Genomic DNA, 21,883 nt, shown 5'->3' on the forward strand with positions numbered 1-21,883 from the left:
TAAAATAAAGCCAGTCATACAGCAGAACATTTTATTCAATATTTTACACCTACTAAATCATCAAAGTAAATTTCAAATCTTTTCAGCAACCGTGAGTCATAACTCGTCCTGACTGGGGAAACCTATAAGCCTAATACGTCCCACTCTGATGAAAATGATTGAAAAGAGACCGTTTGCATGATCTTAGCTCCTCCGGCCTTGTGCCGTGGGAGAGGCCCGTCCCACCTTACCCGGAGGTGGGGGAGGGGCGCCCTTGCACCGCGCCCCTGTGGGTCCCGGGCCGGGGGCGTGCCGCCGCACCCCCTCAAGCTCCGCCCCTGAATCTTACTAAGGGTGGCTTTAAAGGTGTTCATCTTCTTATAAAATTGGTTTCCTCTTCACTCCAGATGTGACTTTTGCTCAATGACTGCTGCACACCATGTTTGTTGTTGTCTGCTGCCGGTCGCGTTTTTACTAATATATCACATCCGTTTTCAATGAATTTTACATGTATGCGCAGATGTAAAAGAACAAAATCAATCCGCAACAAAGAACTCGGACTAGTGGGGAAAAATCTAGGTGTGTTAATCTAATTTCTCATAATCCAATAATGGTGGCATTATACTGTCCCGAAATCAGATAATGATCAGATTATTAGGGTGCATGTAAACGAGAAAGGGGCTGTGGGCAAAGTTCCAGGCTCTACGGATGCCCTGGAAAGACCCAACAACAGGATAGCTGAGATGGCAGCTGGTCCCCAGAGCCGAGAGAACAACCGTGCTGAAGGGGAGTTGGCTACTCCATCACCTATATGGCAGGGCTTCTACAGGGGGCAGTTCAGGAAGTACATAGAAGATTTCTGCAGATGGTGTGATGGCTGCAAAGCTAAGTTAGGCCTCCTTAACAGTCCCATGCCCAGCTCCAGCAGTTCTTTGTCAGGGCACCAATGGAAAGAGTTGGTGTGGACATAAGCTGCTTTCATATAAATGTAAGTCCGCATGTTCTGCGCATATAAAGACATTAGTCCATATATCTAAACAACATATCCCGACATTTGGAACTTTGGAACCCGACTTAGGCGGCTTTTACACTACTCCCCTCCAAGTATTTTCAGCGGACATCAAATGAGCTCAACGAAGTGATGCCGTGGCGTACTGGTTAGCGCTTCGGACTTGTAACCGGAGGGTTGCCGGTTTGAACCCCGACCAGTAGGCACGGCTGAAGTGCCCTTGAGCAAGGCACCTAACCCCTCACTGCTCCCCAAGCACCGCTGTTGTTGCAGGCAGCTCACTGCGCCGGGATTAGTGTGTGCTTCACCTCACTGTGTGTTCACTGTGTGCTGTGTGTGTCTCACTAATTCACGGATTGGGATAAATGCAGAGACCAAATTTCCCTCACGGGATCAAAAGAGTATATATACTTATCCTTATACTATTCATGCGGGTAGGATTTACACCACGTGAGAGGGCATGTTGATTCAACATGTTTCTTTCAACGCACTGGCAACGGGAGAGCACTCAGCTCAATGAAAGGCTCCTTTCAACTCATCAACCCAACTCATCATGCAGCAGGTGATCAAGAGGTCACCAGTCCCACAGGCCCTTGTCCAGTAGTCCCCTCCTCATTATCCAGTGTGGAGGCCAGAATCCCGTTACCACCATGACAACGGACTGGGACCATCGTAAACAAATTGTTTTATTCATGGCCTGTGCCATCAATTTAAGCAATAAGCCCCGAGAGGCTGTAGGTTACACTGATTCTACAACAGCTAAGGCCGTTGTTAAAAAAAAAAAAAAAACCTTAGCTGTTGTAGAATCAGTGTAATCTACGGAAGCGTATTAGGGCCAAATGAAGAGAAAATATTTTTGAAAATTCTGAGATAAAAGTCAAAATTTTCGAGATAAAAGTCAAAATTTTCAAGAAACAAAGTCAGAAATATTTTCTGAGATTAAAGTCAGAATTTCTGAGAAAAAAAGTCAGAATTTCTGAGAAGAAAAGTCAAAATCTTCGAGATAAAAGTCAAAATTTTCGAGAAACAAAGTCAGAAATAATTTCTGAGATTAAAATCAGAAATTTTGACTTTAAAGTCAGAAATTCTGACTTTAATCTCAGAAATTATTTCTGACTTTGTTTCTCGAAAATTTTGACTTTGATTCTCGAAAATTTTGACTTTTATCTCGGAATTTTCAAAAATATTTTCTCTTCTTGTGGCCCTAGTACGCTTCCGTAGTAATCTACGGACTCGAGTGGCTTATTGCTTTTCTAAAACTGTTACTATAAATACCTGACAAAGTTTCATAAAGTAAAGGCACAGCAACTAGAAATATAAAGAGTTATTCCTAGATAATCATTCTTCCGCCAAGAAATATATTTCCTCTATCTAAATTGTTGCCAAGCAACATCGAGACACAGCTACTTTAACTTTTGTATCAAGTTATGGTAGTGCAGTAGCCTGGAAAATCCAGACCCTGATAATCTAGAAAGATTAAGGGTCTGGCAAAGAGCAATGTAATGGCCCAACTTGAGGGGTGGCAACAAGCATGCATTTAAAAATCTCACTGCACCCAATTGGATAACACTATACCATGTTTACTCTGAATGATTTCGGACTTCGACACAATTGGCTAACACTACGACCAATATGTACTGTCCTCCAACGTTGCAGAGTTGTCTTCATCAGTTTAGCTTGGTTCCCCGGAATGCAAGGGGAAAAAGTAACGTGCATCATTGCTCTTTGCTCATCATTGCTCTTTGCCAGAGTGTCTCAATTCTATTGTGCTCTCGCGAGAACTCTGGAGGTAGTTCTCCAGGGTAGTAGCGCAGTAAACGAAATACGGTCAAGGTGTATGTTTATGCTGGATTTTACAACGGCATCGAACGCGATTCAGCCAATCACAATCAAGGACCGGTACTATCACTTTTAGAAGGCACTTTTGGACACGACTTACGTTGCATGACGCACATAGACACTTTTGTCCATGGCCTAGGCTACTGGCAAATTGACACTTGGGTTTGTTTGTGTGCGATTTTTAACTTCGAGTTTGGTGCAATTATTGTCATTTTTTAAAGCTGACATTTGACTAATTTGCAGGAACACAACACGGACGGTTTTCTGTGCATTGGAATATAGCCTTCTCATCATGAGCTCACTGTTGAGCACAATATTTGTTAAAAATGAATAAGGCCTAGCCAAATAAAACAAGGAAAATATTTGTTGCCATAAGGCTGGTCATAGGACGTTGGGTTGAGAATAAATAAGGCTTAGGCAAATAAAATGAAAACGAAGAAAATGCTAGAACTTGTTGCTAAACTTGTTGCTAATCTGTTCATTAGAATAAACAGCAAGATTACCATTTGTGTGAAACATTACAATATTCTACAAATTCCACTTGTCAGTATCTTGTGATTTCTAAAAAATCTAAAAAGGTCTGTTTTTTTCTTCCAGTACTGTCTTCCCTCTGGAACTTGGGAAGAGGTCAGCCTGGATGCCAGACAGAAGCAGTGAAGCATCCAACTTTCTGAATTCAGGCTACGTTGTTACGGTGACGATGAAAAGAGAAGACGCAGAAGTGGCGTCTCGTCTTCATTTTTTTTATTCGGCGTTTACGAAAGCATTCTCAGGGGGAAATCTTTGTTTATATGAAGACGCAAGAGTATGTGATATTCGATTGGATATGCATTCCAGACCGCTGGGTGGTGGTGTGATAGAACCCTGGTACGTCACGCGCAGACATTCTAATTTGACAGTTTAGCTAGAGAGGTAATCAAGGATCTTTGGTTTAGCCGTTTAGACGGAGACGCAACCCGTGTTGTCTTTAAAACTCTACACTCTATTAGGAGTCTTCAGATTTTAGCGTCTTCAAGCCTCGATGGCGGGGTCGCCGTGTAAACGAAACGTTGAGTGAGTTCCTGCGGCGTGCACCCCACGTGAGTTGGCGGTACTGTCGCACTGGACTGAGTGGCGGGCAACGCGCGCCGACGTTAACATGAGGCTACCTCGTGGTCATTGCCGAGGACGGCAATGGCTTGTTGGGGGAGCTGTGTAACGTCAGCGCACAAGACATTGCGTAGCGTTCTCCCACGCAGGGCATGCTGGGATGCGGGAGTGAACATTTGGGGTTTAATGTCTGTATTTCTCCTTAGTTTTGAGTATAATGTTAGCGTCTTTGTTGTAACATGTTTCCCTTTTAGTTCTCCCTCGTGTGTGATCCTTTTTGTGTGCTGCGTCCTCCCCTGTATGTGTAGTGTGCGTGTGTACTTGACCTGCTCCATGTGTATTGTGTTCTGTGTCTCTGCTCTCTAGGCATGGGCAGTTCGCGACTAATTCGGTCAGAAAGAACGAATCCCGAAGGTGAACGACGAGAACTGATTCCCAAAACAAGAGAACTGGTTATTTTTTAACATACAAAAATATGGTCATGTAATAAAAGATACTAACAAATAGAGCTTCATCTCCCTCGACCATATATCGCAATTGAGTCTAAAACGTGAATGAGAGTACTACAGCAGGTAGCAACCACGTTGCCATGGGTAAACAAATGATAGGCCTGGCTTTACTTACATGCCTGCCTGCCAGCGCTAGAACTTGGATGACGCCATTTGATTCTTACTGCATTCCATTCAGTATATTTATGAAAAAAGGCACGTATGTGCTTAATATTATGCTTGATATTTACATAAATGATGTAACAGACCATATGACAACCAGATACGGCGTTCTAAAGGATATTTGACTTAAGACAACCGAGACGGTGTTCTAAAGCATATTTTGACTTAGGGAACTGAAGGAACTGAAAGAACGAATCAAACGAACGATTTGTAAAGGTGAAGGGAACTGAAAGAACTGATTCCCGGAATAGAATCATTTGGCCCATGCCTACTGCTCTCGTTCTCAGCTAATAAACCTTTGGATTGGACAACTGTGTGTGTCGTTATCAAATCGTTACATTATATATTGTTTTTTTTCCCGGCAGAGTCTAGGCTATCCAGATCTGTCATTTCATCTAGTACTAACACTGATTTTATTTTGATTTTTAAAGAATTAAAATATAAAAACCGTATTATAAAAAATCTTATATTTTGACATGTATCTCACCACAGCAAGTGTGTTTTTTGACGCACTTTGCATCAATTGGCTTCTAAGGGTTAAAATCTCACGTACCCCCTGGAGTGCTTTCACATACCCCCATTACCACTGGCTTAGAGCATCTTTAATTGCATTTATCCTGGCTGTATAGATTTTCCCAAAATTGTTCAATATCAATAGCCTAGTGGTTTGCTGTGATTTAAAATAGGTGGAAATACCATTGAAATCCTGTAGATTTTCAGTGCTGAGGGTGCAAGCTGATATGTCAAGGACTTGATTCAGTGAAGTAGAATGTTTATTCAACCGTAGGCATATTTTTTCTATCTGGGGAAGATAACACATTTTCATATATTCATATTATAGGCCAACACTTTTATTTCAATAATATTAATTATTCAAGGAAGAACATGCTTGGCTGTGTAACATAATTCCCTCTGAAGTAGCCTACCCTTCACAGCCTGATGTAATCTTGTCTGTTGTTTCACTGTGCATGAAATGCTGCAGATGGTTGCATCAGCCAAACCGGCAGATAATCAGATGTAAATCAGTATGACGGAGACGTGAACAAAAACAGCTGATTGGCCAGTATAGACCCATTCTCCAATCGGGTAGGTGCGAGGCTATTTTTTCCATGCAATCTAAGCCAATGAAAAGACAAAGTTGCTTGGACTTCATACGTCACACTACAACCGAATATGATTCGCCAAAACAGTATTGCTAGTCCCCTTTAATGAAATCTAATTGGCGCAATAGAAAAAGGTGTGGTCTTGAAAGTTGTCATAAACGGCCAGTGTTCTTCAGTCATTATCACTTAAGGGAAGTAACCACGCCGTGGTAGGAAGATTCAAGCCAGTAAAACTATCTTTCTGCAGTGTTGCAGGTTTTTTTTTATAGACATTATACAGTTGATGGTTTAGCGAATGAGATCGAAGAAATAGGGTTGTTTACAGACGTTTTATTTCGTTTTGACTTGAAATTCAGTTAGAAACATGTCTTTTTAATACAGCATGGAGCAACTATAAGCGTCGGCATGCACAGTGCAAGGCAAAAAGTAAACTATTCCATCTTTACAACTGCTAAGCAGTTGGGCTCTAATACCGTCCGCGGTATTGCGGTGAGCCAACCAATACCTCTTCTTCTCGATCGAAGGAAACAAAAACTGGCAAGTTAACCTGCCATCTAAGTGTTCTGTTTAAGTCTTTTTTTCGGAACCCGTCACCTCTCGCCAAAGCTAGATAATCCGCCATGAAACCCCAAGACATCTTATTGGGAAAAAACAGCCTATGGATCTTCGGATATGGTTCGTTAGTCTGGAAGCCAGACTTCAAGTACAAAAAAAGCAAGGTCGGATACATCAGGGGCTACAAAAGACGTTTCTGGCATGGAGACAACTTCCATCGAGGAGACGATGAAATGGTATGTAAAGTATGTTATATATGTGGTTAATTATTGTAAGACATATACAGTAAAAGAAATGAAGCTGAATTTTCATGGTTGCAACATTGTGGGCGTGATGCATGATTTGTTCCCTCTCTGTTCCCGCAGCCCGGAAGAGTTGTGACGCTCATCGAAGATGATGACGTAAGTTTTTCTATCTATCTATGCTTTTCCATAGACCTCTCCAGAATAAGTCCCGCCTCCTAACTTCCGTATCCATCCAACCTTCGGTCGTCAAATGTCTATGGGAAATAACATGGCGTTTTGAAAGATCGTACCTGTCAAACTCTGTAGGTGACAAAGTAGAAAAAGCTGCTGGGCAGATTGGCCAATCTGCCCACCAGCTTTTTCTACTTCGCTACCTACAGATGTTTTACCGGTATGATATTTCAAAACGCCATGTTATTTCCCATAGACAATCGATAGATCAATTCTGAAATCATTTTCATTTAAGTGGAAGTCACATTTGGCTTTAGTGTTTAAACTAATGTTGCTTTTTCTCTTTAGGCGTGCACATGGGGCACAGCTTTTGAGGTCATTGGCACACAAATGGAGGAGTGTCTGAAGTACCTGAACATGAGGGAGTCTGTGCGGGGCGGGTACATTACCAAGTTGGTGGAATTTTTCCCTCATGGCCAAAATCAATTACCTGTTCCAGCTGTGGTTTACATTGCCACCCCTGAAAATCCAATGTACCTGGGACCAGCAAGTCCAGAGGAAATTGCAGCCCAGATAATTGTTTGCAAAGGCAACTCGGGGCACAACATCGAGTACCTGCTTCGCCTGGCCGAGTTCATGAGGATCACCTGTCCAGATGTAGAGGACACCCATCTGTTCTCTATAGAGGCAGCTGCCCTAACCCTTGTGCCTATATTATTGGCATCCAAAAAGTCTGTATCTGTTCTGTAAGCTTAAATGCTGTGGCTGTTCAACACTTGTAAATCCGTTCTGTGTAGGGTGTGTGTAATATGACTTGGTGCTTGTATGTACCCTGTGTGCGCTTTTCCACCGGAGAACACAAAGGGAGAACAAAGGGAAGTCTTTGATGTTGTGTATTAAATAAGAGCTGCAAGTGTATGCCACTGCTGTTGTGTGGATCTGATTAAGGAATGTTTAACTTGGTCAAAACTGGTCCTGTGAACTTTTTTTTTTTTTTTTTTTCATTATGAGTTGAAAAGAAACTATTGCTCAGTAAAACACTTGTGCAGCCAAAATAAAAATTAAGGCATGAATTATCTTTTGTGTAGTGATTGTGCCTATTGTATTGGAATGGGGAGGGCATCCTTCAGCAAGACTGAAAAACATACAAGAATATTGAACATTACATTCTCGTCAACACAAAATTACTGTATTTTACAATCTGCATACTGTAGGTTCAAATGGACAGTTATGTCAAGAGCTCAACATCCTAGTGGTCTCAGATGTGCAAGTTTAATATCAAATTACAAGTCTGAGCCAGGGTTTCAGTAAAACAACTTCAGCTATAACTCAATGCAGAGGGGGGAAAAAAAACACACATGTAGGGTTAACAGTGTAATCTTGTGTAGTGGCATACATCTCTACAATACAAATGATTAACTATTTGAAGCTAATTTAAACTTCTTTGCCTAAACCTTCTGCAGCATATTTGATTTGATCAGGCTGATAAAGATGGGTTTTGGTAAAAAAAAAAAAAAAGTCTCTCGTACAAATAAAGTAATAGGACGGGTGCAGTTTTTAAAGTCATAAAAAATACTGCCAGTGAACGGAGCACTTTTAACTAGCACCTTTTACATAATAATACACAATAAGGTGACGTGGAAAAATGTTCCTGGAAATTTCAGAAAAACTCAAATAATCACACATTTTAAAATAACATGGTTTCAATGCAATTATATTCATAATTTAACAATAAACATATCATACATTGTACATCAAGTTAAGTTATTACAATCAGTTAAATAACTGATCAAGCAGCTATTAACATTTTTCCTGCATTTGTTTTAATCCTATAAAATTATTTTAATTCTGGATTTGCAGAAACAGTTGTTTAGTACTTAAATATTTGATGCTGGTATCACAACACATTTGATCTTCACAATGAAGGGCTGTAAAAGCAGTCTTTCCTGATCAGTCTTCTTTTTCAGGGCTTTAATGAGTATCATTGAATGCATTGATTCAGGAAATGTATGGGGAAGACAGACAGGACATTCCATTTTTAATACACCTGACAAAAGTTCAGTTAAAATAAGTTTAAATGAAACATGAACTGGAAAAAGGAATTGAAACAGGAAGAAATATAAGTTACAGATGCACCAGAGTTCGTAAGTGATCATTTAAAGAAGGATAAATATTTAAATGGCTGAGGAAAAGAAACAACAGACCTATTATAGGGACACCTTAAAACTGTTTTTATGGTCATATTACAACCAAGCCCTTTTCTAAAACATTTTGAGCTGGTGTTCATTTTACATCAACCAAATATTCAACATGTTCTATAAAAACGTAATGTTTTGAGTAGTGCATTTCTTATGCCAAATTGCTCTGCATTGATTCTCTTTCTTTGAGTCCTGATTGGTCCTGCATTGCATGCATATCTGAACATTTTGAATATTTTACACGAATAGAGAAATATAAGCAGCGGTGTTGTGATACTAAATATAGCCCTCAGAGTTGAGCTGGTGTTTTGGGTCCACCCACCCAAGTGGACAAGCTTTGCTGAGAAGAGTGAATCTGGTTTTTGATAATCTCTTAACAATTTTTCCAAGAACAGATGAGTCAACTTTCCGATATAGACATCTGAAAAAATCATATTAACAGGTAACCTTAGTTGCAGTCCACTGCATTTCTTCTTGCTCTGCCTATTGTTGAGACGAGCCACTGGCCCCTTTACCTTTCTTGGCAGAGTTGTGATGGATATGGGAGCTACTGTGTGATACATGCTGTGGGCCAAGAGAAATTGTGCCAGTCTTGGTAACAGCAGAGGAGGCATTACTTGTAGCAGTGCATGGCATGGCTGAAGTCCTGGTCAATGAGGGCTGTAGAGGGCCTGATGAGGTAACACCTGGTGAGCAGAGGTCAAAATAGATTTACAAAAAAGAAAACGGCCAAGGAAAACAGCAGGCTACCCTCCATACCAACTTATTAAAATGCTCATGAACATGCTCCCAGAGTGTAGCACAGTACCACGCACCATCACATTAATTTCTCTCACATAGCCCCTACAAAAAGATATGAAATCCGCAAATCCGTCTGACCACTTTTGTTTTAACCCATTCGCGCTGGATGCTGCATGACGCAACATTGACCCTCCCGCTGGATGCTGCGTAGCGCAACATTGACCCTCTCACTGGATGCTTTTTATTTCATGTTTCTAGGTGCTACAGAGGCTTAGATATTAAATGTTGGTAGACGTTGACAATTTTTAGTATGTTTTCAGAAAACCCTCAGGAAATAAGGTTATAGAATGCCGTAGGATTCTATAGGCGTTTTTAGCAGGCATTTTAGAAGTAAATGGGTTAAATGAGCATGTTTTATCAGGCTCCTATAGGTTACAGAGTGGTATTTAGCAGGTTTTGAAGCTAAATTATTTGATTAATGTATACTAATATAAACGTAGAGCATTCACACACTATCGTTATTTCATTTTTGACGGAGTCTTTTGCATCTGAAATCTTCATATGTTTTTTCTGGATAGGTATAGCTCACCTTTGGAAACACTAAACCCATATGCAGCATATGCAGCTGCTGAAGCCGCTGCTGCTCCTGCCATAGCACCTGCCATTGCTGCTGCACTGCCAGCTGTTGATTTGCGTCCTCGGCCTTTCACAGAGGATTTCCCCACCCCCCCTGACCCTTTTGGCCGCCCACGACTCCGGCCACCTTTCCCCTTGCCTGGATTGGACATCTCCTGAGATGAAACTCCTGCAAACCAACATATGACAGTGTAAAAGTCTGTGATGTAACACCATAATTTAAAGACAATTTGCAATTTTGTTACAATTTTTTTGTTACAACTTAAAGACAAAGTTACAATTTGAGTGTTTCAAGATGAGACAGACACACACAAATGACCTGTTTGAACCACAGTTCCTTTGTCATATTCATAATGTCAGAAACCCTTTTTACATACAGCTGATAAAAAAAAGTTGTGGGGAATGTTAATGGGGAAAACCCATTCATATTTCAATTTATAATGATCATAGAATGATCCATCTCTCATTATTGCTATGGCACTCAAACATGTTTCTAAGCCAATGAGACACATTTACAGATTGGTATACACCATTTTGAATGCTATATTCCATTTCTGCTAATAGATTGGCTACATCAGAGTTGCCCAAAAGGCGGGCCGCGGGCCACATCCAGTCCGCAAGAACCAAGTGAGTGGCCCGAGCCGACATGTGTGTGTGTTTGGCACTGGTGGACAAGAATGACAACGTATTAATAGAGAGAATCCTCACTGCATCCGACTGTGGTGGAGCATTGAATGCCCTCTGTCCGTTATATTTCTTATGTATTTCTCAATGTATTATATATGTACACTATTTGTACATGGACATCATAATAATATACATCTCTAAATAAATTGAACTGGCAGGGATAGCAACCACAGCAACCCTTCCCCAAATATGTATGTGCTTGACACAAACCGTTTATGTTATCTGTGCCAGTGACTGAGGCAGGCGAATTTGTGGCACGGGACTGTGGTGCAGAGGACACTGGTTCATCCACAATCACCAGCATATCGTTGCTGCTCTCATCTGGAGCAATGGAGCCCGGCTGCAACTCACTGCTCAACGAGATCTAGAGACAGAGCAATGCATTCAAACTGGGGGTAGGTGTGGCACCAGACTGATGTCAATGTGAAACAGTGGGGTGAATGGAGTGAGAGTGATGTCAACCACTGAGAATACAACTATATTTTTTACAGTCTATGTATTACCTTGTATTACCTTGATCTTTTCCAAATCAATGCAATATTTTGATAATATGGTTAAATTCACTATTGGTGCTCTCAAAATAATTACAAATTACTAAAGCACACTTTAGGATATTACAAAGTGATCAGTTTCAATGCAGTGTGCTTCATTCTATATACATTTATATATATATATACCCCCAGTCATCCTTACCTCGCTAAAAGGGCTAGGCATTGCTGAGTCCATATCCAAGCTCATGAAGGAGTCATCTCCATCTGCTGATAAATTGGAATTGTCTGCTGAGGGAGCGCAGGGGATAACGAGGTTCACTCCTTCCTTTCTCCGTTTGACATCCACCTCATCTTCCTTTTTCCTCTGAACGATAAAAGGAATGTTTACAACAAAGAAACAACCACAGCAGAAGAATGGCAATATAGAACATCATCAAAATAAGCTATGCCAGGCACAGGGTTTGACAGTCATGAGTACACATTTCATGTGTTCACTGCTGATTACATAAGATACAATGTACCACTTAGGGATGTGCATGAATAGTCAAATAACTTCAAGTAATTTGCGTAACCCTCATTATGGCATGAGTGAAGTGTCTCACTACGGGATGTGCCCCCTCCACATATTCTTCAGAAGCCTTAAACCATTACGCCAGCCCTTGTGTCTGAGGGCAGACCCCATCACGCTTAATAAAAAGGGTGACACATTGGGTTATTCAAAACAAGCCCACCTCTTTCTCGCTTCACACAGCAAGGAGGGTATGCTAGTGAGAAACCTCACTCATGCAATCAGAGAACTGGGGCTACACAGGTAACCTAAAGTTCTCTTTGAAAGATTGGTTTCAGTGTCTCACTAGGGGATATCCTAATTCCTGTATTGCATAGAGCTCATCTCCAATACCCACAGCAAACCTAACAGTTAAGGACTGAGGACTAAGGGGGTCCTGACACTCCTACACTGAGCACAGTGTAGATGATGGCTACAGGTGATGCTGTGACATCCATTCTGTAAAATCTAATGAACATGTGATAGGATAACCAGCCGACTATCCTTCACACAACCTCCATAGGCGCACCAGTTATTAGACCCCTCATAGAGTGCCCATATAAACCAGCAGGAGCCACCAAGCCTTTGCTAGAATAAGCAGAACAGATCACCTCCACAATCCAGGGTGGGAGACTTTGTTTAGTAAAATGTTTCCTGTGCGTGGTTATACCCAAGGCGTGAAGCTGATTATTCTGCCAGGAGACGTAAATGGATGAGGCTGAAATGCAATGAGCTCCAGAGGGGTCCAAACTTTGGCCATAAAAGTCAAGTTAGGTTATTAAAAAACTCTAGAGTCGTCAAGACTGCATGTGGGAGGAGTACACAGAAAGAGCATGAATGCTTAAAAGAGAACTGGCAAATCATTCAGTCAAATATTAATATCCCTATTTATTCTATAATGAACAGAATCACAGAAAGTTATAAAAAAACACCAGATTTGTAGGGCATCATATCACATGCCACCATGTCAATGTTAATTAAGTTAGCAATTTGCTACAGCAATATTCTATCACAACAAACTGTGGATCTTTCCTTGTTTTGTAGCCTACACTCGATGGTGTTTTAAGCCCCCACCGTCGACTTCAAGGCAGCGCTGCGACCGTCGACTTCAAGGCACCTAACCCTAACTCTAACCCTTACCTAACCCTAGTGCAGGGGTGTCCAAACTACGGCCCGCTACGCACTTTAATCCGGCCCGCCGAGCATTTATTAGTTTATCATAGATCCGGCCCGCCACGCACTTTAATCCGGCCTGCCGAGCATTTAATTAGGTTATCATAGGCCGCTCGCTATTTTTTTTCAACGATAGACGACGTTGTGATTAACTTTAGGCTACTGCAAACTGCTTTCAGTGTCAAAACAGCTTGTTACAGTACATTGAGATACATACAGTGGGTCCCAGTTAAGAATTGACACTTCATTCACCATCAAGGTGATTCACGCAGCTGGGTGAAATGTAAGTACAACTGCAGCCGCTTGGGGGCAGCATAGTCCGCTGTGGCGTTCCACGGTCGAACCGGACGGAGCATTCGACAGCAAGGGCTGTGATTGGCCGAGTTTTCAGTGGTTTCTCTGTGTTTTTAGCAGCCCCTGCAACATGCTAGTCCACTGTAGCCTATAAGCTTTGTACATAATGTTAAACATAGTTTTGGATTCAGTGGCAAGAGGTCTTGATTGTACAGTGCCTGTCTCTCAGTAATGTTTTAAAATGAGAGCTTCGTCAGCTGGCAGTAGGCTACTTTGTCGGCAGTCATGAGAAGTTCGCTTGCTAACAGAACATAAATATGTTGCCCAGAAACCTCGTGAATAGTTCTGATTTGTTTTACTACACTAACGATGTTAAATATAGCCTTTGCCTACAGCATCTCCTTAACAGTAATGTTAACAAAATGACAGCATTCATTTGACAAAGGAAAACTAATTCGGTAACTCAAGACTGTGCCACAGCAACCAGTGTAGGCTACAAAGCAGAAGGCTTCGAAGCAGATAGCGTTGTCTAGCGGTCGAGTGGGTTAATGCGCGTATTTCCAGAACAGGTCTGCAACTTTCAGGCAGTTCTGAGTTCGAATCTAGGCAGGAGCAGAGCAATATAAAGGCCTAGGCCTATTGTTATCATTTTTTGCAAGGTGTTGCTCCTGGCAATACTTGTTTATAAGATGTTTGGTGATTAGTTGATAGCTGTTTTTGGGACACGTTAAACGTTCTTTATAATGAGCGCATACGGGGAGTAAAACGACTGTTAGGCGCTGTTACAACTGTAGGCTACAATGATTGCAATACAAAAATATGCGTACTAGTTTAGTTAGTTTTGTGATGTTTTGCACTTTTGCCTCATGTGTTTTCAGGTTTTAGGGCTTTTTTGGCAAGATTGACCTTGGTTAGACTCTGCATATGTTATTTCTCCGTATGGAAAATAAAGTCAATTTTCGACACATGTCTGTTATTAGTTCAATAACAAGTGTTCCTTGTTAAAACATGTGACTAGTGAAACTCAAATGATTTTAGAAATATTTAGCCAAAGCCAAAAAGTTAGAGAAGGAGAGTTAGGTGCAGCTCAGATGTCTTCTTAATTTTCTTTATTCTTTAGTAAAAGGTGCAGAACATTATTAAACTTTGACTAACGTTTCGATGTGCATTAGTCAAAAACATCGACACATCGAAACGTTAGTTAAAGTTTAATAATGTTCTGCACCTTTTACTAAAGAATAAAGAAAATTAAGAAGACATCTGAGCTGCACCGGCGTCTCTCCTTCTCTCTAAAATATCTGTCCTGGCCTGGTTGCACCGGATTGTCGCCAAACGACAGAAGTGCGGAGAACCCTCCTTTGTCTACCAAAAAGTGTTACTTTGTGCCCCGCGCTCCCCCACTGCTTGTGAAAGAAGGGGGTGGGGGAGGGGGGCTTAACGTGAAAAACTTAATGTCCCAAAACGACAATCAACAAACAACAGTCATAATGGTAGGCTACAGGAAGTGGGGGTATGGGATGACCAGAGCCGTCTTCGCTGTGCTATTCAGAAAGCATCTTCTATTGTCTTTCCAGGCTATTACAGCTCGTTACCATATAGCCTATCGAAAGTGCCTTAACAGATAGGCTCTGCTCTTGGGTTTGAACTCAACCCTCTTGTTGCTTGCAGTTTGTTAAATAAAAGCGATGCAGATTACATTATTTATTTCTGATTAATTGCGTCTTTTGATGTCTTTTGCAACATCTGCTTGTTAGGCTGGGCTACTGTCAATGCCCTGTGGTAAATGTTCAACAATTGCTGGTGTAGGCCTACAGGCCATAATCAATTAGGGACTGTTCGTTATTTATTTAAGGGGCTACCGGAGGAGTTTTGGGAGCGTTAGTCAAAAAAGACGTGACCCTCCCTTGCCAGCAAGAAATTTTTCTATGACCCTCCAAAGTGATTGAGAAAAAACGCATGACCCTCCCCAGTCCCAACAATTTATTGATGCCTTCTGTAGGCTACTGGGTCAATTTGGGAGCTTGCATACGACACCTTCCTTGAAATGCCTTGAAAAGGCTGTCGTTTGCACAATTTCACAAATAATCACCGGGACCGAAACAAACCTGTCAACTTTTCCCGGGTTTATCGCGTATTTTAACTTTTTCCTCGCTGTCTTAGGAGGAGCTGCAGGGCCGTCGCAAGGGGGTGCTGTCAGATTTGACAGATGGTGCGAGGCCCTGTGCGAACTTGACAGATGCATGAACTTCCGTGCATGAAATCATGCGATAGCTTACTTTACACATAGCCAAGGCTACCGTCGGTGCATTTTAGCAGCCTAGTCTAATAAGCTACACCAGCTTGTCTTTAAGAGGGGAAATTGTATAGCCTATAACATTAGCTGAGTCACATATTTGGCCATATGGTGTTTATCATAGGCTACATCACGAAACCAAATAGTGTAACAAAGGCAAACACTTTAACAGGGGAAATTAATTGGGCATGAATCATTGTGCTGAACGGTATTTGTCAATGAGCAGAAACACACACGACATTCAAACTGTTGATAATATGTGCACTATGGAAACTGGTCTGTAGGCTAACATTGGACAAATAAATGACACTGACTCGCCATATCCTAACTCAAAAAAAAAAAAAAACATTGTCATGCTTTGCCGCAAACTCAGCAATGAAATCATAGGCCAGTTTGCAGGTAGAAAACGTCTTTTTCAATTCATAGAAGGGAGAGCCCAGTCTCTCCTGTGACATTGAGGTGCGCAAATAGTTTTTAATAGCCTGTTCAACTTCGAAAAGCTTCACCCGATGCCAGTCACTGATCGCAATTTCAAATTTCGGGAAGCTTCGTTCAATCTTTTTAAGTTTTAAGTGCAGTAGGCCCCTATCTGCCCCCCGAATTATATCTCGAGCCTATTATAAGGTCCAGTGCGTTATGTCCTGGGATTCGGACGTGCTCAAAAAGAAAAGAAAAAACACTTTTTTTATAGATGGCTATGAGGAGCAATATGAGTCTGAACTCTGTGTCATTCAGACTCAACCCTCTTGTTGCTTTGATATCTTTTTTCGTTGTCGCTTGAACGTCGGGTAAGCAGGCATGTTATGGTTGCAATTTAAGTGAAATTTCTACAGTAGGCCTACAACATGCAACATGCTTGTTAGGCTGGGCTACTGTCTTGTACAGGTAAATGTTCAACAATTGCTGGTGTGCAGGCTATAATCAATTAGGGACCGTTCGTTATTTATAAACGGGGTCACCGGAGGGATTTTGAGTGCTTCAATCAAAAGTTGCATGACCCTCCCCAGCCTGCAAGAAAATTCCAGCAGTCTTTTTAAAAAAGACATGACCCTCCCCGGCCAATTGTCGATATCTTCCGCCCAAGCGTAAAGCGCTATGAAAAGACATCGACTTAAGCAATGTAAAGCGCTATGAAAAGACATCGACTTAAGCAATCTTTCTAAACTCACCCTCTGCTTTCTGATCTTACACATCACACTTCACCAAGATAGTAGATTTACTCACTAACATTGTTGTGGAAACACAATAAGCATGGAAACTAAATGCACACTTCCTGCAACTGCATACCTACTTGAAATAAGTTACTCCTCTAGTAAGTATTCACATGAAATAAAACAATAAAACATTGAGACCATTCAACAAAGCACACTGGGTAATAACAAATTCAACACATGAACTTGTTGCTATGGACTCGCCTCTAGGCTTCCTCAGTCATTGTAAAGCTGCCGGGCTGAACATTGTCCAAAACTCAATTTCTCAGACGAAAGGCCAATTTGGGAGCTTGACTACACTCCTTCTTTCTCAAATGACTTGAAAATGCCGCTTGCAATAATTTCACAAATAATCACAGGGACCGAAAAATACCTAACATGCCAAATTTTTCCGGGTTTAGGCCTATTATTTTAACTTTTCACCGCTGTCTTGCCGTTTTAATATTTTCCCGTAGAATATCCCATATTAGGCCTACCGTAATACTCTCCTAACATTAGTCCTGCATTCTGGCCTGTGTGTTGTCCTGTTGTTACCCCTTGCCCTTCCAGAGAAACAGATGTATTCAAATCATCGTTTTGCTTGCTTAAATGCGAACTCAGAGTGATGTTAACCTACAGTAGGCCTATTTAAGTTAACGACGTGGTTGTCGTGGAGAGCACGATTCATTGGCGCTTGCAGTGTTCGCCATAGGCTATGTCTATGTATAGCACCTGCCAGGCTAAGAGCCAAAGAAATCCCCCTGTATATTCACTCCAAGTTGGCCTACCATAACTTACCAACTCTACACTGTAGACCATAAACTGGCTATTTATATGACCAATGTATTTGTTCAACTGTATGAAGCAGAATTACGCACTACTTGGAACGTAACACATTTTTGTTGGCAGGAGAGAGAATGACAGCGATTAACAAATTGCACTTGTTGCTGGTTACCAATAAATAGGGCCTACTATATATTTTTTTGCAAACAACAAAAACAGAAAGGATGGAGACAGCAAAGCTAGAGATGGGCAGGAACAAGGTCAATTGGTAGAAATGCTTGTCAAAACGTTAGGAGCTGGATGTGTGGATGAATGAAGCACAAGTATGCTTTATAAGCATGCACACTGTTTAAAGTTAGGCTAGGCTACACGGTAAACTAAGTAAACCAAAGTTAAATTTAGCTTTTTTAGGGCTGGATAAAGTTGACCAAATGGATATAGGCTGTTAGGCGTGAATAAAGTAGGCTACTTTGTTGCTCAAACCCTTCCAACGTGGGGACGGATGTTGACATTTTCCGTATTTTGCGTGAGAAACCCGAAAATCTCCCTTATTTTCATTGTTCAATGTTGACAGAGCTATGGAACGAAGAGAACGTTATATGGCGACAGAAATCAACAATCAAACAAGCCACTTGGATTTTTTGCTGTTTTCATTAATACAAAAGATGGGTGACCCCCCCTCCTAGAGAAAAAAAAGTTAGGTGACCCTCCCCTCAACAAAGAATAAAAAGACATGACCCTCCCCTATTTTCCTCCGGTGGCCCCGTTTATAAATAACGAACGGTCCATTAGCTAATCATTTGTCCAGCTGTTTAAAAAAAAATCGTGCTACATTCAAACGCAAAAGGTGCTTTGATATCTTTTTAGTTTGAACGTCGGCAAGCAGGCATGCTGCAGTTGCAATGAATGAGGATAATTGGTTTTATCTGCAGATTTATTTTTTGCATTATTTTGAATATGACTCGCGCCAGTCTCAACAGCACGTCTACTTTTTCCACACGCATCTAAGTTCTAACACACAACCCCTCTCACTTTCTCTCTTTCCATCCCTGCAGCACGGGGCTTTCTTAAAGGAGCTGCACCATTTTACAACAATTGCATCTACATTTTCAAATTAGAATGTTTTGTCTGTTTAAGTGTAAGCTTAAACTACCGTGATCAATTTAAGTTCCCATGCCCCCGCTGAAAGTCTCATGCGCTTATCGTTACACTATCACATCTATAAGTAACCGTGACAAATAGGGTAAGATATATAAACTCACGCTGTTGTATTATCATATATGTTTGGTAATGGCTCACTGCGTCATGGAAGCAGTTTAGTCAAGTCGCATCAAAAATTCAAAAATAGTAGTGGCAGAACTCCCAAGTGACACCTTGTGGTTGTTTGTGTCAACTGCAGTTTGTGCCATTTCTGCTGAGAAAATGGGGTGCGTGATTCATGAAGGAACCCATCCAAACTTAACTGGGACCCACTGTAGTATCTCCATTGCAGCAGATCTAACTATGTTATGCTACTCCATTTAATTGGGTGCATTTGAGTGTCCACGAGAGGCAGGTTCCAGCTGGCTTGTCATTGTTGACAATTGATATCTCCTTTTTATAAGAAACTTTTAAAAGGAAATCGCGATGGCAACAGTAGTTCCCACTACTGACCAATTTATAAACTGTGAGAGGGCACAGCCATAGGCACAGCACTAGCCATAGGCTAGTGGAGCTGGCAAAAGAATCTTAAAGTGACAGTGCACCATTTCTAAATGAATTAAACTAAATGAATCAAATTAACAGTATTTCTTAAGAAATACATTTTCTACAACAAAATTACTTTGTCATTTAAATGATACAAAATGTTATATATATATCTATACACACATTATTTTTTTTTGTTGTGTGGCCCGCCGGCCAATTTTTAAAACCCAATGTTGCCCAACTTGCCCTTGAGTCAAATTTGGACACCCCTGCCCTAGTGCCTTCCATGCAGCGCTGCCTGGAAGACGACATTGGGGGCTTAAAACACCAAATAACGTAGCCTACACAATGCAGAAAAAATAAAAAAAACTTACAGCCTAGATATAGCTGGAAGCAGCAATGATGTGACCATGGCAACTCGATGCTATTACATCAGACATGGCTGTGAGTGCTCACAGCAAGGCCCTTTCCGAAACTAGTTACTTCACCCCCTCCCTAGCCACTTGCTCTCTGTTTGCACGTCCACGTGGAGGGTAGGGGTGTAACAATGCATAGGTATCGATGCATCGACCTAATCGAAAACAATACAGCTCATTAAAGGTGCTCTAAGCGATGTCATACGTTTTTTAGGCTAAAATATTTTTTTGTCACTTACAGCAAACATCACCTCACCATCCGCTAGGTGCCTGTGACCCGAATACAATATAAAAAAACGCGATCTCTGTGGATAACCCAAGCCCCAAAAACAGCCACAAAACAACTTGGGCAAACCTTGCCCATAAAAACATAAACTGTTCAAGCAAATCACCGACGAGATGCACGTAAAGGAGAGTTTCAATTGCACGGGAGGAAGGGGGAGGAATTAGCGAGCTAGCTTTCTGTTTTGTTTGAACGTCAACAGAAGTGACGTTACCCTGCATCGCTTAGAGCGCCTTTAAGCATCGATGCATGTTTATTTTCGCCCCACCATTTTCTCCACATAAAATTTCTCTTTTGCCCTCTTAAACTGTAGATGGCGGTATGCAGGCTTGTTGTAGTACACCTTACATTTGAGTGTTTACACATCTTCCTCGACTTCTAGTCGCCATCAGAGTGCAGAACTTTTGTAGCAAAGGAGCAGTAGATGCCTTTTTTACCAAAGCTTACAACATGGTAAACTTACAACATGGTAAACAATTTTAACACTTTTTAAAACAATTCACAACAATTCTAAAGCAATTTAAAAGGTAGAGTACGATAGGATAAGTCAGAGCAGTGAGTGCTGTTTTCATACAGTCAAGTGTCAGTTCTATTCAGGTGATAAGTGCTAGAATTAGCAAAGCTAGTTGTAAGTAGTGCTACGAAAGGAGATATTCTCTGAAGAGCTGGTTCTTTAGGAGTTTTTTGAAGATGGAGAGGGATGTCCCTGCTCTAGTAGGAACCGGTAGCCCGTTCCACCAACGAGGAACAACAGATGAGAAAAGTTTGGATTGGCTTGGGCTAGACGTCGTTTGTCTGAGGAGCGCAATTGTCGGGAGGTAACATATGCCTGTATGAGGGCATTCAAGTAGGTGGGAGCAGAATCGGAGACTACTTTGTTGGCAAGCGTTAGAGACTTGAATTTGATGCGAGCGGCCACAGGTAGCCAGCGTAGCTGGATGAGCAGCAGGGTAACATGAGCCCTTTTGGGTTGGTTGAGGATCAGGCGCGCTGCCGTGTTCTGGATCATCTGAAGGGATTTCACTGTGTAGGCAGGGAGACCTGTCAGGAGTGCGTTACAGTAGTCAAGTCGTGAGATGACTACAGATATAGCGCTTAATAATGCACCCTCAAAAAAAAGCAGCATCCAAATGCAAATAACTGAATAACTGTTAGTTAACACTGTCGCTGTTCGAGTATATAAAATGAACCAGATGCACACCCCTAGTACCACTATGAGTATTTAGTCCAAAACAATAAATAACCATAGCTCTTTCTGAGGTCTTTGTTCAAAAGCAGAACAACAAAAGCATACCCTCTCAGCATACTTTTCCCGTTTCCTTTTGCGGTCTTTTACTTTACTGCTCTCTTCCTGCTGTCTCTTCTCTTCTTGCCTCAGGCGCACTAAACAAAACAAGAGAGATAAAAATCAAACTTATCAACAACAATAAACCATAGCCATAGATAATATGTATTTTTTAATGTGTTACACAGAATTTCCACCTCATACATTTATGCCAGAGATATTCAATTAAACTTCAGAGAGGTCCAGTTATAATAATAATAATAATAATAATAATAAAAAATTTGATTTGTTACACAGCGCCTTTCAAAGCACACAAGGTCGCTTTAAAGAGAAAACACAGTGAAAAATAATAATAATCAGCACATAAATAAACAGAAAAACATAGTGGTAGTAAAAGGCACATTAAAGTCCACAAGCTATCTTAAAAAAGGTGGGTTTTAAGAGCCGTTTTGTATTGTGAGATGGAGTCGGGAGTGCGGATGTGTGAGGGGAGTGAGGTTATGAAGGGCTTTGAATGTC

The 21,883-nt window shown here is 41.3% G+C and overlaps 2 protein-coding genes across 3 annotated transcripts in view; one reads left to right on the top strand and one right to left on the bottom strand.

Annotated features, from left to right (window-relative positions):
* The first annotated feature begins 5,854 nt into the window (after nucleotides 1-5,854).
* On the top strand, nucleotides 5,855-7,737 carry chac1 (ChaC, cation transport regulator homolog 1 (E. coli)). The gene is made up of 3 exons (XM_048250236.1): nucleotides 5,855-6,481; nucleotides 6,611-6,646; nucleotides 7,010-7,737. The coding sequence occupies exons 1-3, from the start codon at nucleotides 6,311-6,313 to the stop codon at nucleotides 7,409-7,411; spliced, it is 609 nt and encodes a 202-aa protein (XP_048106193.1). The 5' UTR covers nucleotides 5,855-6,310; the 3' UTR covers nucleotides 7,412-7,737.
* A 617-nt stretch (nucleotides 7,738-8,354) lies between these two features.
* Nucleotides 8,355-21,883, bottom strand: part of ino80 (INO80 complex ATPase subunit) — a 74,696-nt gene continuing 61,167 nt past the window's right edge. For both annotated transcript variants that reach the window (XM_048250235.1, XM_048250234.1), the window contains 6 exons: nucleotides 21,374-21,462; nucleotides 11,617-11,778; nucleotides 11,134-11,287; nucleotides 10,190-10,405; nucleotides 9,375-9,545; nucleotides 8,355-9,280 (listed from right to left, as the gene is read on the bottom strand). In XM_048250235.1, the coding sequence (XP_048106192.1) occupies nucleotides 8,967-9,280; nucleotides 9,375-9,545; nucleotides 10,190-10,405; nucleotides 11,134-11,287; nucleotides 11,617-11,778; nucleotides 21,374-21,462 (1,106 nt within the window). In that variant the 3' untranslated portion in view covers nucleotides 8,355-8,966. The remainder of the gene's footprint in view (nucleotides 9,281-9,374; nucleotides 9,546-10,189; nucleotides 10,406-11,133; nucleotides 11,288-11,616; nucleotides 11,779-21,373; nucleotides 21,463-21,883) is intronic.

The sequence above is a fragment of the Alosa alosa genome, chromosome 8, assembly GCF_017589495.1.
Source record: "Alosa alosa isolate M-15738 ecotype Scorff River chromosome 8, AALO_Geno_1.1, whole genome shotgun sequence".
Lineage (NCBI taxonomy): Eukaryota > Metazoa > Chordata > Actinopteri > Clupeiformes > Clupeidae > Alosa > Alosa alosa.

Bases quoted from the DNA above. Each gene is read 5' to 3' on its own strand.
- chac1 (XM_048250236.1), top strand. From the start codon at position 6,311: ATGAAACCCCAAGACATCTTATTGGGAAAAAACAGCCTATGGATCTTC. The intron at 6,482-6,610 runs GTATGTAAAGTA...CTGTTCCCGCAG, and splicing joins ATCGAGGAGACGATGAAATG to CCCGGAAGAGTTGTGACGCT. The intron at 6,647-7,009 runs GTAAGTTTTTCT...TTTTCTCTTTAG, and splicing joins CGCTCATCGAAGATGATGAC to GCGTGCACATGGGGCACAGC.